General features: G+C 39.8%; 1 protein-coding gene across 1 annotated transcript in view; it reads left to right on the forward strand.

Annotated features, from left to right (window-relative positions):
• Positions 1-15,006, forward strand: part of LOC124775764 (zinc finger CCCH domain-containing protein 13-like) — a 265,138-nt gene that overhangs the window by 135,300 nt on the left and 114,832 nt on the right. The window contains 5 exon segments of the mRNA XM_047250596.1: positions 1,304-1,548; positions 6,270-6,410; positions 6,412-6,833; positions 7,062-7,416; positions 7,418-7,699. Of these exon segments, the coding sequence (XP_047106552.1) occupies positions 1,304-1,548; positions 6,270-6,410; positions 6,412-6,833; positions 7,062-7,416; positions 7,418-7,699 (1,445 nt within the window).

The following is a 15,006-nucleotide window of genomic DNA, read 5'->3' on the forward strand; positions in this document are numbered from 1 at the left end:
GTATGATCTCCCACTGAAATTGAGCCAATGCAACACATTTCACTTAGATGACAAACCCAGCATTGCCCAGATATTCACGTTGGCCAATTTTCTATTAGAAACGGAAACAAACAAGAACTTTGTTTGTAGTATAATATTAAAAAAAATTCATGTCCATGTATTTATGAAAATGCCTTTGGAATTATGAAACAGCTGTACAAAGAAATATGCATAATGTACAAATATAGAAATACAGTCTCTATGGCAATGCATCTTCACAGCTCTGTAGACGGTTATTGTTTTCGTGTACAGCCATTGATACTTCACTGTTGAAAACTGTCAAAAGTGGTGCCAGGTGTAAGAGTGTAGTAGTAGTAAAGGATAAATGTATTAAAACTTCATGCATGATGCAGCATTTTTCATGCATCTCAGTGTTTCTGACATCATCTCTCTTGAACTGTGAGTCATACAATGATATATTTGTGTAGGTACATTCAGTGGCATACGTGGATACTGTGTGCAAAATGTGGTGCAAATGGATGTAGTAACAATGAAGTAATAAATTTTGAATTCATGTGAAATGTGGCAGTTTTTCATGCATCTCAGTATTTATGACTCCATAATTCCTGAACTGCGTCTGGTAGTATGATATAATTGTGTAGGCACAATTAGTGGCATATGTGGATACTGTCAGCGAAATTTGTTGTTGGGAATAAAGTTAGTAACGTGGAAGTAATAAATTTAAATGTGGAAATTACAAAGACCAGCTAGCACAAGTAAGAAATTACAAGTTCAGAAAACTACATAAAGAAGAAGTGGTATCAGACCTCTAAGAGGAACTTAAAATATTAGAAGACTACTTGACCTACTAGAAGACTCTTAGTAGGAGCCTTGTAGAAATGTTGACTTCTAGCCTGTTGTGACATAGTCATAAGCCAAGAAGCATTTATGGGCATTGATAATGACTAGTCAGTTACAGCTTTTTTCCCATTAAAAAAATTACAAGAGTGTTTTACAAATATAAACTTCATTGTTACCCAATAGGAGATCCTATCATCACCACCTCACTCCCTGCAGGAAGGGAATTCTTGTTATTTGTGGAACTATGATGCTGTGACCCCACTCTATTTTATAAATGAAGCTCTGATAACAGTAGGGGTTTTAATTTCATGATGTGAGCTATGTTGCGATTAACAGTATTTTCTTAATGCAGCATAGATTTAAGCCATGCAGTTACTGTACAAATATTCGTTTTTTAAAGCGTTACTCATTTTGATGAGAACAGAAATAAATTTTAAAACTGAAATCACCTCATTCTATTCAGGAAAGACTATGACAGAATCCGAGACAAAGAAGTTGATCGCAAAAAAGATGACAGGCGACTGGAGATTCCAAAAGAGCGGACAGTAAGCAGTCTAGAGCGTACAACTGTAAGGACAACCAAGGATGATGTTACTAATTCATGTGGAAGACGTGATGACATCCGTAAACGAGATCCGCCACCACCACCACCACCGATTTTGGGACCACTTGATAAACCTGCTTCAGAACGTGATTTTAGTGTTAAAGGTAAGTTAATAATTTTTGTGTTCATTACATTTCAGGTATGCTGATTACACTAAATCAATTATTATGTACATTATTACTTTAAATTTTTAAAGATTATGTAATTTTTGTTATAAATGTTCTATTCATTTGGCACCAATAATGTTTCCTATTCCTGTCTTATCTGAAATTACTATTTTATCCACTACACGTTTTTTTTTATGCACAAGGTGTTGCTCCTCAGCTGCAAGATACAATTTCTGTGGTGTTTCTAATATTAATTTCAGTTTTGTTTCTTTGATGTATTGGTGGTATTAGCCCGAAGTAGATGAGTCATTGGGTATTTCATCTGATATTTAGTGGCAACAGGAAAAGTCATTTTGAATCTTATTAGAAACAAAATTAGCCCGAATTATAATTTTTGCATGCATTTGTAGATGGTACTGAAATTGGTCGGGAGTAATATTGCGTTGAAAGATATTTAAAGATGGTGACAGCAAAAGAGAGAGAGAGAGAGAGAAAAAATAACCTCTGTTCTAGCGGTGACAGAATGGCTGCTGTGCTGCACTGACTTCACAGCTGAATCTTACTGCCATGATGAAACAATCATATCTTTGTTAATAAATCTGCAGGGTGAAAGAGTCGTTCTGGAAATGAATCCTAGACTGTGGCAAAGACATTCTCTGCAAGATCCAGTCTTTCATGATAACTGGTCCAGCAGAGTATGTGGAAGACCTTCTGAGTAATCGGAATATGTAGTAGGAAAGAAATATTGACAGATGAACACAGTAAGGAACAAATGCATCACACCCAAAAGACAATGAAATGGCTTCAAGTTCCAAGTTTTAATGTATCAGGAAGTTTAGCAACAGTGAAGGAGTCGTTATGGCACACATTGTTGCTTGCTATCATTTTGTATGTGGCTGTGTACAGGATTTGCTTTTGAACATGTAGTTCTTATTTAAAAATCCCTCAGTGATAGATCAATTCGTTTATAAGTTAATATTTTGAGCTATGTTCAAAGATACAGAAATTTTGAATAATTGTGTCCATGATAATGTTGGTTGAGCTCAGTTGCAGTGTATTGAATTACTCTCAGTAAAGTAAATTTAGTTTTATTTTCCAAAAGTATCATTTATTGCTACTGTGTGTGTAAGATTTGCCGAAGTAAAGAACTGCAGGAGAAGAGTACACTTTGGAATCAACCATTACCATCCATATGATTTGTAGTTTCATATAGGTCAGCACTTTTTTATACTGCAGTTATTCAGTAACTCATTATGTTCAGTCTCACAAACGAGACACTGGTTTTAGCACTACTGTTATCTTGCCCTGCAATATTTCTCCATTCAGTGTTCTGAATGCCAGTGAAAATTATTTGCATCACTTTTTTAAACTGTTTTTATGCCATTTGTTTGGAGATGATATGCGACATTCTAATGCACAGTATACATGGATTATGGTTATTGGCATAAATTACTGAAAGCTTGTATTCTTATTGTAGTAAATTTTATACATGTTAAGTACAAAGGCAGAAAAACAAATAAGGTGGTATATCAGGTAGAGGGCAAGTTATTTCCACCAAATGCAGAAGAACAAAGTACCACAAAGAGTACAGTAGGAAATGGGATTGTTCTCAGTTTGGTGACAGTTATTTTACACTCTTATAGTATCAATCCTCCACAGCAAAAGGAGTATAATGAAAAAGATGGGAGAAGCTATACGAAGTAAATACACTAGAAGTTAAGTAACCAGAGATTGGAAATGTAAGTAAAATAAGATTTGATAGAGAGCATTCTGTTAAGAACTTTACTTAAGAAATAATTAGATGGAGAATGGCTGTTTAAGTATGATGGTTATAACTTGGGCACATAAGAATGTAAGTAATATCTTTCAAAAACAGTCAAAGAACAAAAATTGAGCAAAAAATTAGAGACATACTCAAGAAAGGATGTGAAAATTTTTAGTGGACATAAATAAAGGTTCAGCAGAAGTAGCAATATCCTGGAGGTATGAGTCTTCGTTCATAAGAAAAGAGAATGGGGAAAAACAGGAAGAAATTACAGAGATTAATGGCCTGACAACGCAGAGGAGGAAATGCCATATAGTGCTGCTCCCACTAAAGTGATATGATGTGACACAACATGTTGCCACAAGGTCCTGTGATGCATATCCATGCAACACTCCTATTCCCACTGGAGTGATAACAGCAAAGCATGCATTATAATTTCTCACAGTGTGATAAAGGATGCTATTCCCACACTCGTTAATGAGCAAGTATTTATAATGGCATCAGTTCCTTTGCATCACATAAATTAAACCACATTTTGCGTTGGACAAGTAGGTTATTAGAAATAGTGATACTTACAGCTATAAAAATAAAACATTAAAGAAACCAGATTCAGTAATTACTGCTCTAAAACAGATTGCTAGATAATGTGAGGAAGAGTCATCAGTAGAAGAGTAGTTTGATTTATTATGTTTCAGAAGAATTTACAGATCCAACTACCAATAGTAACAAGCAAGATGGAAAAATGAAATTAACAAAATTGTGCATGGAAAGAGAAATGCACATGCCAGCTCATATTCTGCCTTTTGTAAGACCTCAGATTTTGCTGTCCTGCCAAGGAACTTAAATACCAGTCTCATGAAATAATCAGCCATTGCATCCCCATTTCTTACTGCTGATGCATATCTTCTTTTTCCATCCAATTTCTTTGACAGATTCAAACACTTTTGCAGTAAATTTGTCTTCAAGTCGGTAACACCTAGAACACAGTATGCTTTAATTACATCAACAGAAAAAACCAATTTCACGTTTGTTGCTCGCCAGAATATACTCCATTTCTTTGACAACATGTTATCAAAAACAGTTACAGAAAGTTTCCTGAATGAAACTATTAGCGCAGAAAACAAAAATTGACGCAGACAGTGCATTAACTGAGGTGACAAATATCATGGGGTAACAATATGCACATATATTGCTGGTGGTAGTATCACATACACAAGATATAGAAGAGCAGTGTATTGGCAGAGCTATCATTTGTTCTCAGGTGGTTCATGTGAAAAGTTCACCGAAATGATTATGGCCACATGATGGGAATTAATAGATTTTGAATGCAGAATGGTAGTTGGAGCTAGGACACATGGGGAATACCATTTCAGAAATCATTAGGGAGTTCAATATTCCAAGATCCACAGTGTCAAGAGTGTGCTGAGAATACCAAATTGCAAGCATTGCCTCTCAACACAGACAACACAGTGGCCAACTGCCTTCACTTAACGAGCGAGAGCAGCGGAAGTTGCTCAGAGTCGACAATGCTAACAGACACCCAACACTTTGTAAAATAACTGCAGAAATCACTGTGCAGGGCACTTGACAAATGTATCCTTCAGGACAGTGTGACGAAATTTGGCGTTACTGGGCTATGGCAGCAGATGACCGACATGAGTGCCTTTGCTAACAGCACAGTGCCTGCAGCACCTCTCCTGGGCTTGTGACCATATCAGTTAGACCCAAGATGACGTGAAAACAGTGGCCTGCTCAGATGAATCCCAATTTCAGTTTGAAAGAGCTTATGGTAGGGTTCGAGTGTGACACAGACCCCATGAAGCCGTGAACTTGAGACATCAACGAGGCATTGTTTGAGCAGATGATGGCTCCTTATAGTGTGGGCTCTGTTTACATGGAATGGACAGGGTCCTCTGGCCCAACTGAACCAACTGAGATCATTTTCAGCCATTCACGGACTTCACGTTCCCAAACAGTGATGGAATTTTTACGAATGACAATGTGCCATGACATCGGGCCACAATTTTTTGTGATTGAGTTGAAGAACATTCTGGACAGTTCGATCAGACTGTTTGGCCACTCATCTCACCTGAAATGATCCCCTCAAACATTTTTAGGACATAATCGAGGGGTCAGTTCTTGCACAAAATCCTGCTCCGGGAACACTTTCACAATTATGGATGGCTATAGTGGCAGCATGACTCAGTATTTCTGTAGAGGACTTCCGGTGACTTGTTGAGTCCATTCCACATAGAGTTGCTGCAACATGCTGCACAAAAGAATGGTCCATTGCGATATTAGGTGGTGTCCTATGACTTTTGTCACCTCAGTGTAACTCTTGTCACTGGGTGAAAATAACTCTTAATGCAATGTTAACTTAAAATGTGATTGTAGCTGACTCCATTAACAACTTACAAAACAGAAATTTGAGCCATAGTTCCAAAGTGTGGCTATAGTGTCACATCAAATATGGTGCAGCATAGCTCATTGCTGCCAAAAATCAAAATAGGTATGGAGATACATGTCAGTGTTGTATCGCAAATTGCGTCATTTGTCATATTACATACTATATTGCCTATGATGTTGCAATTGGTACATCTCTTTTTTTTATAATGTGAAATAATCTGTGTAAGCAAATTCTAACTCTGTGCTGCATCGCTTGACCATTCCAGAAGGCAATTAAATTTAGATATATACAGCATGAAATTAGGAAAGCTATTGAACTTGCCAAATATGCAATTACAAACACTATTGCCATGTTATTGACTGATTTTAGAGACTTCTGTTTAGAAATGCTTTAAGGTCAACTAGTGTTTGTAAGAAAATTTTGTATTGAGTCCAGTCTAATGTACATTAATATAAATTTCTCGGCAATAAAATCAACAATTTTGGAGAAATAACATATCTATTTGTATGATCCCATTTGTAATTACATTTCTGCTTTTCTTTTCAGGTCGAGAGCATGATAATGAAAGGGACAGGATTCGCGTTAGAGATACACGTGATTCAAGAGACTTGAGGGATCGTGACAGTAAGGACACCAGTCGTGATGGTAGTGATCTCAGAATTGGTCGCGATCGTGACAGAGATTCAAGAAAGGGACCGTGATGAAACTGTCAGAGACCATGACCGTGATAGAGATCGTGAAAGGGAGAGGGATCGTGAACGTGATAGAGAGCGTGACCGTGAGCGAGAAAGGCGAGATCGTGAAAGAGAAAAGGAACGTGACAAAGGTCTCAATAAAGCGCGTGAATATGAGCGTGAATTACCATCGCTGTTGTCATTAGCAACACAGCATCCTAATCTTGGAGGTCTTGGTGCAAAAGCAACAACATTACTGAGTGCTAATTTGGAAAGTAGTAAGAGTCTAGACAAAGGCATCGGTGGCCTAGGAGGAGGCCTCGGTAGTCTTGGATTGGACCGAAGTGGTCTGGATAGAGGGGGCCTGGATAGGACTGTTCTAGACAGAACTGGTTTGGATAGGAGTGGAGTAGATAGAGGTATATTAGATAGAGGGGTTTAGATAGAGGTGGATTAGATAGGAATGGCTCAGAAAGAGGTGGCTTAGACAGAAGTGGACTTGATCGAGATAGGGAGAGGGATAGAGATCGTGAGAGGGACAGGGATCGTGACGTAATTCTCTTCGTGGTTCTGACAGAGATAAGGACCGGGACAGGGACAGGGACAGGGATAGAGATAGGGATAGGGATAGAGACAGGGACAGAGATAGGGACAGGGATAGAGACAGAGACCGGAGAAAGGGATAGAGATCGAGACCGAGATCGAGATCGTGACAAGGACAGAGAACGTGATCGTGATAGGGGAGAGAGACAGGGACCGAGATCGAGATCGTGACAGAGACAAGGACCGAGATCGTGAAAGAGATCGTGACAGAGATCGTGATCGGGGATCAGACAGAGAACGTGATAGAGATCGTGATCGTGAAAGAGATCGTGATAGGGGTTCAGATCGAGCTCTGGCACGTATTGCTGCTGAGAGAGGACTCTCTCGTGGTTCTGACAGTAGAAGTGAACGAGATCGGGATCGGGATCGTGTCGTGGAGCGTGACCGAGACCGCGACCGTGATCGTGACAGGGATCGGGATCGGGATCGAGATCGGGACAGAGACCCGAGACCGAGACAGAGATAGAGATCGGGACCGTACTTTTGACAGGTCTGCTGATAGGGACAGAGTTAGCAGCTTTGATAGAGGGGACCACGATAGAGGTGGTGTTGGATTTGAACGTGCAGGGCTCATTGACACTCGAGATAGTCTTGTTGAAAGAGATTATGCACTACCAGCACGTGGTCGTGAAGCAGATAACAGACGACAGGTTTCTGCTGATGATAAGGGCTATGATAGTCCTTTTGATAATCGAAGAGGTTAGTATGATCTTAAAGCCGTAAAGAATATTTAGAGTTTTGTGTTGCAGTAGCTTTTGTGATTTTAAAGCACCTTGTAATGTTTTTATTTACCTTTGTGTTTATTTACTAAAATCAGTATTGGCAACGCTAAGAAAGAAGATTAATGCTTGTTGTTCAGAAACACCAGATTTCAACACAGTGTTCACTTACACGATGTCTCTTCTCTCTGGCATTGCAGCATGTTCTGTGCAACTAGCCATATGGCCTACAAATTGATCAGCTGATTGTTGATAATGTAATCTTCTCCTTGTCTGCAACCCCCATCATCCTTCCCACTTTGGTTTGTCTTAGAAGGTTTGACCAGCTGTATTATTCAACAAATCCTCAACATCTCAGTTGCTGCAGCACATTTGCATTAGATATTGTCATTTCTGCTATGTTGTACCCCTTATGCTATGGCTTTCCTCCGATAGTGGCCGGATTTGACCTTCTCTTGTAATAAGACTCCTCCTCCATCTTGAGGTCTTTGTCATGATGGGTATCCTCTTACCTCATGGTCATTTCTTGGTAGTGAAGGATATTTAATCTTTTTCGAGAGCCTTTCTTCTTTTAGATTCAGGACTGGAGAGAATGATTGTCAGTTTACCAACACTTAGCTAATGGAACAGTTTCAATACCATGGCAGACTCTCCATTTTGGACAAGAAATCATGAGTTTATTGCTGCTTCTATCCCTATTAAAATGATCCACAAGCTCTGTTTGTCTATATGGGAGCTTCCAATTACTGAGTATTTATTTTCCACAATGGCCACCACATATAGAATGGCTCCTCATATTCTCTCAGTGGTGCTACAGAACACGTGTACCTCACTACCTGCTTTGTGTAAGTTAATCTTCTTCCATCATATCTCTAGGATTTTCATTGTCTGTTTCTGGTCAGTACCATCTATATTTCTTATTGCCTCCACCAAGTTTAAATTTGTTAGTTCACAATGTTCAATTGTATCATTCACTTTGAGAATGTTTTGTGTATTTGAATAAAAGGCAATGTAAGGTTGGCAGGCTGCAGTGTAGGCTGGCTCCAAAGTCGTCGTTGAATGTTGACTTGTCTATTAACAGTGACTGAAATTTAATCTTGAGAAAATAACATCTTTCTTCCTTGGCTGACTTGCAACTCTTTTTTTTCATTCTTGGTACAGTATGTATCTTGAAATATATGATTTTAGGTTTTGTTTTTATGGGACTGTAAGCTTTCCTGAGTCTTACTTATACCGGTTGTTTCGAAATCCCATTAACTGTCTATCATATTGTCAGATATCTTTTTAAGATCACTTTGAATGAAATGGATCGGTATGCATTCATTAGTGGTGCCTATTCTCTTCCCAGTGAGTATATGGCAAAAAATTGTTCATAGAAGAACAAATATAATAAAACTGAAAATTTAATTGAATAATGGGAAGTCCAGGTTGAAATACCAACAATATTATAAATAAGATAGATTGCTACTCACTGTAACATTGAGTTGCAACCAGCACAACAAAAAGACTATTACACACTGAGCTTTCTGTCAAAGCCTTCTTCAGAAAGGAAAACACACACACACACACACACACACACACACACACACACACACACACACACACAAGCAAGCACACCTCATGCATACGTCACCACTAACTCTGGCCAGAATGCAACTGTGTCATGCTGAGCAGAAGCAACAATCAGAAGTGAGTTGGGGAAGGAGGAGGAAAGTCATTGCAGCCTTGGAGAGCTCACAGGAACTAGATGGTGACAGGACAAAGCTGCCAGGCACAGCATCGGGAGGCTGTGGGGGAGGGAGAGAAATGGGAGTGGAAAGTGGGATGCGGGGAGTGGGAAAGGAGAGGAGCAGAGAAGGGGGAAAACTTGGTGAGGTGAGGGGGGGGGGGGGGGGCTGAGAGCGGCACACAGTGAGACTGAGGAGACATGAATTGGGAGGAGGGTAATAGCACAGAAGGGATGGAAACTGTTGAGTGAAGGGTGTGTGGGGACAGTAGGTTACTGTTGGTTGAGGCCTGGATGATTTCGGGAGTGGAGAATGTGTTTTAAGGGTAATTCCCATCTGCACACTTCAGAAAAGCTGCCAGACTGTGGCCAAGAGCCAAGTGTTGTGCCAGTCTGCAACTCAGCATGAGGTTTTGATTGTGGTCACTTGAAAGAAATCTTCCAGTAGTAATAGATCCCACTAAGTGTTTCAGTAGGAAGGTCTTCCAGCACTTCTCATGGATTCGCTAGCCTTAGTTCCTCACTGTAACACAAGTTGTTACATTGTTGTTTGATGAGGGACTTCATTAGAACATTCAAAGGCTGTAATTGTTACTTGAGTGTTATTCTATCACTGTATCATGTTGAAGTGGACCCTTCTTCATGCAGAGAAAGAACTGAGGGCTGATTCAGTGGTTGCTGCTGCAAAAGTTATGTTTTCATTGACATTCAGTTCTTAGGTCTCTATAATCTAGTGGTTGATGAAACATGATTAGCTTCCTGTATTCAAAATAGCAAGTGTCAGTTTACTAGTTGGTCCTAATAATCTCACTTGGGGTGGTCTGTAAATATATAAAGTGAAAGCTGTTGTCACACATGGATACTTGATGTTCACCTTTACATTTTGTTTGGATGCCTTTTTCGTGTAAAACATGCTCTTTATTATGGCCACATGTAAGGCATAGCAAACATTGCTTAGTTTTCTTTAGTTTGTCCAGTTTGGCTTTTAATCTTTTTGTTTCTTTCCCTTGAACTTGCTTTACATGTAGAACAAGTGTCACATGTACAGAAATTACTGGAGACGGAATATCTCCCCATGTTTCATGTGGCAATAATAACTTCAATCTCTCTCTCTCTCTCTCTCCCTCTCTCTCTCTCTCTCTCTCTCTCTCTCTCTCTCTCTCTCTCTCTCTCTCCCCCCCTCCCCCTCCCCCTCATTCCCTCACTCCCCCCTCCCCCCCTCCCCCCTCCCTCCTCCCTCCTCCTCCTCCTCCCTCCCTCCCCTTTTTTAATAGACACATTAAACAAATAAGATTACCTTCAAGTTTATTTTGCCTTTGCACATTGATAATCCAGTACCTACAAATTTCCTCAGGGAATGCTCACAGCGGTTTAGGCTTTAGCATTCTGCCCTGAGTGTCTGTGCCAGTGGTTCCCAACCTTTCTGAGAGCATTACTCCTGAATGAAACCAGTTGTTAGCTAGTACATCTCCTCCCCCTCTTTTTCCTTCTCCATCATCAACACTAGTGCCTAGCTAATAACTGAAAAAAGAATTTTCTTTGAATACGTTTACTCTTAAAATAATGAAAGATAACTGATATTTAGTTTTTGTAGGCATTTTATTAAATGATAAAGGAATAAGATAATTGGCACTGCTTCTTTCTAACAACCTCCTATTATAGAATCGTCGAGCAACTCTCAGTGCATCATGGGTTCCACCTACAAATCCTCCTCAGATAAAAACAAATTATCCCACTGTATTGTGAGTTTCCACAATTGTTGACTCTACAATTGAAAATAAAAACAAAAGACCATTGGCAATTACCAAAATAGTAGAGGTGTTGCGTCTTTCACAGCCATTGAAGAGAATCAGTATTTTTACACATAACATACAAGTGGGAGTGCAATAAAATAATAAAAAATTCAGAGCTCACAGGTTCTTTCACAGATGATCTATATGTTCCCACGTTGTGGTACTTTAATGACCTTCCATTAGAGGACCGAGTAGATTTTCTCATAACTGTGTTTTATTTTAATGTGAGTGCAAAGTAATTTTAACAAGTTGGGTTGTTTGGGGAGGAGAGCAAACAGAGAGGCCATTGGTCTCATCGGATTAGGGAAGGATGGGGAAGGAGTTGGCTGTGTCTTTTCAAAGGAACCATCCCAACATTTGCCTGGAGCGAGTTAGGGAAATCTCAGTTTTAACACGTTATTAAAACTGTGACTGCCCATTCAGAGAAAATTGATGTAATCATCGCATCCTGAGTGTAATATTTCTTTAAGGCAGTTTTTGATGGATATATTTATCCCTAAATTTCAGTCATTCCTTGGACCAGTGTATTCTTTTCATTTTCATATTTACACACACTACAGTGGAAGAATGCTTTGCCTGCGTTGGTAGCGATTCACAGTAGTGTCAAAATACATAGTTTTAAACTGCCTGGAAGTACGAGGGTTGCCCAGAAAGTAATGCACTGCATTTTTTTTTTCTTCAACAATTCTGTATTGAATATAATGAGAATTAAACACAAGAAAGAATGGTGTTTTATCTACACACCCTATTTTTCCATGTAATCCCCATCCCATTCCATGGCCTTCCTCCACTGTGAAACAAGGGCGTGTACGCTGTTGGTACCAATCCTTGTCCTGGTGGCAGAGCCAGTGCTTCACTGTGTGAATCACCTCCTCATCATCCTCAAAATGACTTCCAAGAATAGCATCCTTTAAAGGCCCAAACAAGTGGAAGTCTGAGGGTGCTAGATCAGGGCTGCAGAGTGACTGGGTTAACACTGTCCAACCCTGTTTTGCAATGTTTTCAGCAATCCTTAGACTTGTGTGGGGCTGAATGTTATCATGTTACAGCAAAACATCTCCTGGGTTGCTGTGGTGCCAAAGTCGCTGGAAGCACATCTCGAGTTTTGTTTGTGCGTTGACATATGCTTCTGAATTAATGGTACCACCTCTTGGCATTACATCAGTGAGGATAGCCTTCACAGTCCCAGAAAATGGTGACCATGACTTTACTGTTGGAAGCAGTTGGTTGGAATTTTTTCTTCTGTGGGGAATGGGAATGGCGCCATTCCATTGACTGTCGTTTTGTTTGGGGGCTAAAAATGGTAAACAAAGGTTTCATCATCTGTCACAATCTGAGACAAGAAGGCCTCCCCCTCAGCTTCAAAATGTTGCAACAAATTGAGACAAATGTTTTTTCTGTGCGATTTGTGATCCACTGTTACGACACCTCAGGACCCATCTTGCACACACTTTTGAATACCCAAGAGTGCAGATAATTGCAACCACACTTCCTTTGGTGATTGACAGATGCAGTGTCAACTACCGAGTCATAATGTGTCTGTCCTCGCAAAGGACAACATCAGCTCGCTGCAACATCTCAGGTGTGACAGCAGTGGATGGTCTCCCCGACCGCTGCAAATCATGGATACCGAACCACCTTTTGATGACCTCACCTTCTGTACCCAGTGACTAACTGTACCTCTGTTGACAGCAGATTCTCCATAGACTTTGCACAAGTGTCTTTGAATATTCCCCACAGTTTCTTTCTCTGCCATTTTGAATCTGTCTTGCAGCTACACTATGTCAGAAGTGACGAAAACTTGGCGTGCTTGCACAGGAGACTTCAAATAATACATAGGCAACATTTCGTGTTCATAGCCTTGTTTTTGGGGGAGAAAAAAATGTGGTGCATTACTTTCTGGGCAACCCTCGTAGATGATATTGTTAGCTCATTTTCTTCATTCACCAAAAACATTTTCCTTTGCTGAGGAGGAACGTACAGCTATTGCTGTTGTACATGTGTCATCTATTTATCCATACCATTGAAATCACATATTGTGGGCCCATTCGAAAGTTTCTCATTTTGCTTCTGGAGTATACATGCCAGATGTCTCACCTTGCTATGTGTTTATAAATTGTGTGCAATTATTGTTCTCAAACAGTCTTTAAATGATAAAATTATTCTCGGCAGCATAAATGTTCATACAAAGACGATTTGCTTAAGACTAAAGCCCGCGTCACCTAGGACAACGATTCCGCACATAGAGGCGGAGCAGAAAGGAAGCGTGGGGGTGTTGAGAACTACGCATGCACAGCAGCAGAGAACAGGCAGACAAAGTCTTTGTTGCCGAACTGCACTGCTGTGGATAACAGTCAGGCTTGTGTACATTGTATTATATGTTCAGATCTATGAGGGGAATAATAAATATTAAAACCAATTGTGATCAGTCGTCATGAGAGAAATATTAATTCACGTCCATTGCCCCACAGATTTACTCTGCGTGATGTCAGGAGGCGAGAACAGCTGACAAAGCTTTGTGAAGACGTGAAGTTCAATTTTTCTCAAAACAACATTGAAACTGCTTGCAATAATTACCATTTATTGCGATTTGAACTGCATTAGAAGTAAAAATTTAATACACAACAGAATTATCTTCAAGCACAAACTGAAATCATTATATTTGCTTGACAACTGCTTCTGATCAGTAGAATTTTTAAAAATGTGTAAGGTGTGTGTGTGTGTGTGTGTGTGTGTGTGTGTGTGTGTGTGTGTGTGTGTGTGTGTGTGTGTGTGCGCCGGCCGGTGTGGCCGAACGGTTTTAGGCGCTTCAGTCTGGAACTGCGCGACCGCTATGGTTTGAATCCTGCCTCAGGCATGGATGTGTGTGATGTCCTCAGACGTTAAGTCCCATAGTGCTCAGAGCCATTTGTGTGTGTGTGTGTGTGTGTGTGTGTGTGTGTGTGTGTGTGTGTGTGTACACGTTTGATGATAGTTGAGTGTAATCACTGCGTGTAAAAAAGAATTAGTGGTAGAAAAGACTAATGTAAAAGACTATTGTAAAAATGGTCAGTAAGTTGTCATTTTTTTATTGTTAATGGGCATTATGAATGTGAACTAGCATGTTCGATATTATTACAGTGAGAGACCGCATTTATTAACCATTGAACAAGCAAACAATTAATCATCATCTGCGGATAACTCCAGGGTATCTGACTGATACCATCCAAAAACCACCGATATCTCAACAAGTAACAGTTACTGTCATTTTAGGGCCTTCTCCAGTTCGTGTCTTGAAAATGACAGAAGTTTACAACATGGTGGGAGAAGTTAACTTCTCCTTGGCCAATATATTGAACATTATAGACTGCATAATTAAAAGGATGCAAAGTCCTAATCAAAAAGGGCCAGGAAGTTCTCATTATTATGTATGCAACTGATATGTTGACAAACACATTTTTTAAACCACAAGTCTTTAAAACTAAGAAATAGTATTACTTTGTTCCAAAGTCTACATCGTAATACCATCATCACTTCTATTTGAGTGTTTCTGGACAAAATTTACGATGATAGGTTCAAGGCTTATATCCCTCATCACTTTCCTGTCAGATTCTTCTTTCTGAAGCTTTTCAGCATGCCACACAGGCTGTGCCCATGCTACAGGTGGGATGTTGTCGTTGCCTCATTGTCTATTGCCTCATACACAAGCAATTAACTATATGTTATCTTTGGCTGTCGCGAAGTGCAGCAGTGGTGCAGCATGTAGGAACGAGATTCTCGCTCTCTAGC

This window comes from Schistocerca piceifrons, chromosome 2 (assembly GCF_021461385.2).
Source record: "Schistocerca piceifrons isolate TAMUIC-IGC-003096 chromosome 2, iqSchPice1.1, whole genome shotgun sequence".
NCBI lineage: Eukaryota > Metazoa > Arthropoda > Insecta > Orthoptera > Acrididae > Schistocerca > Schistocerca piceifrons.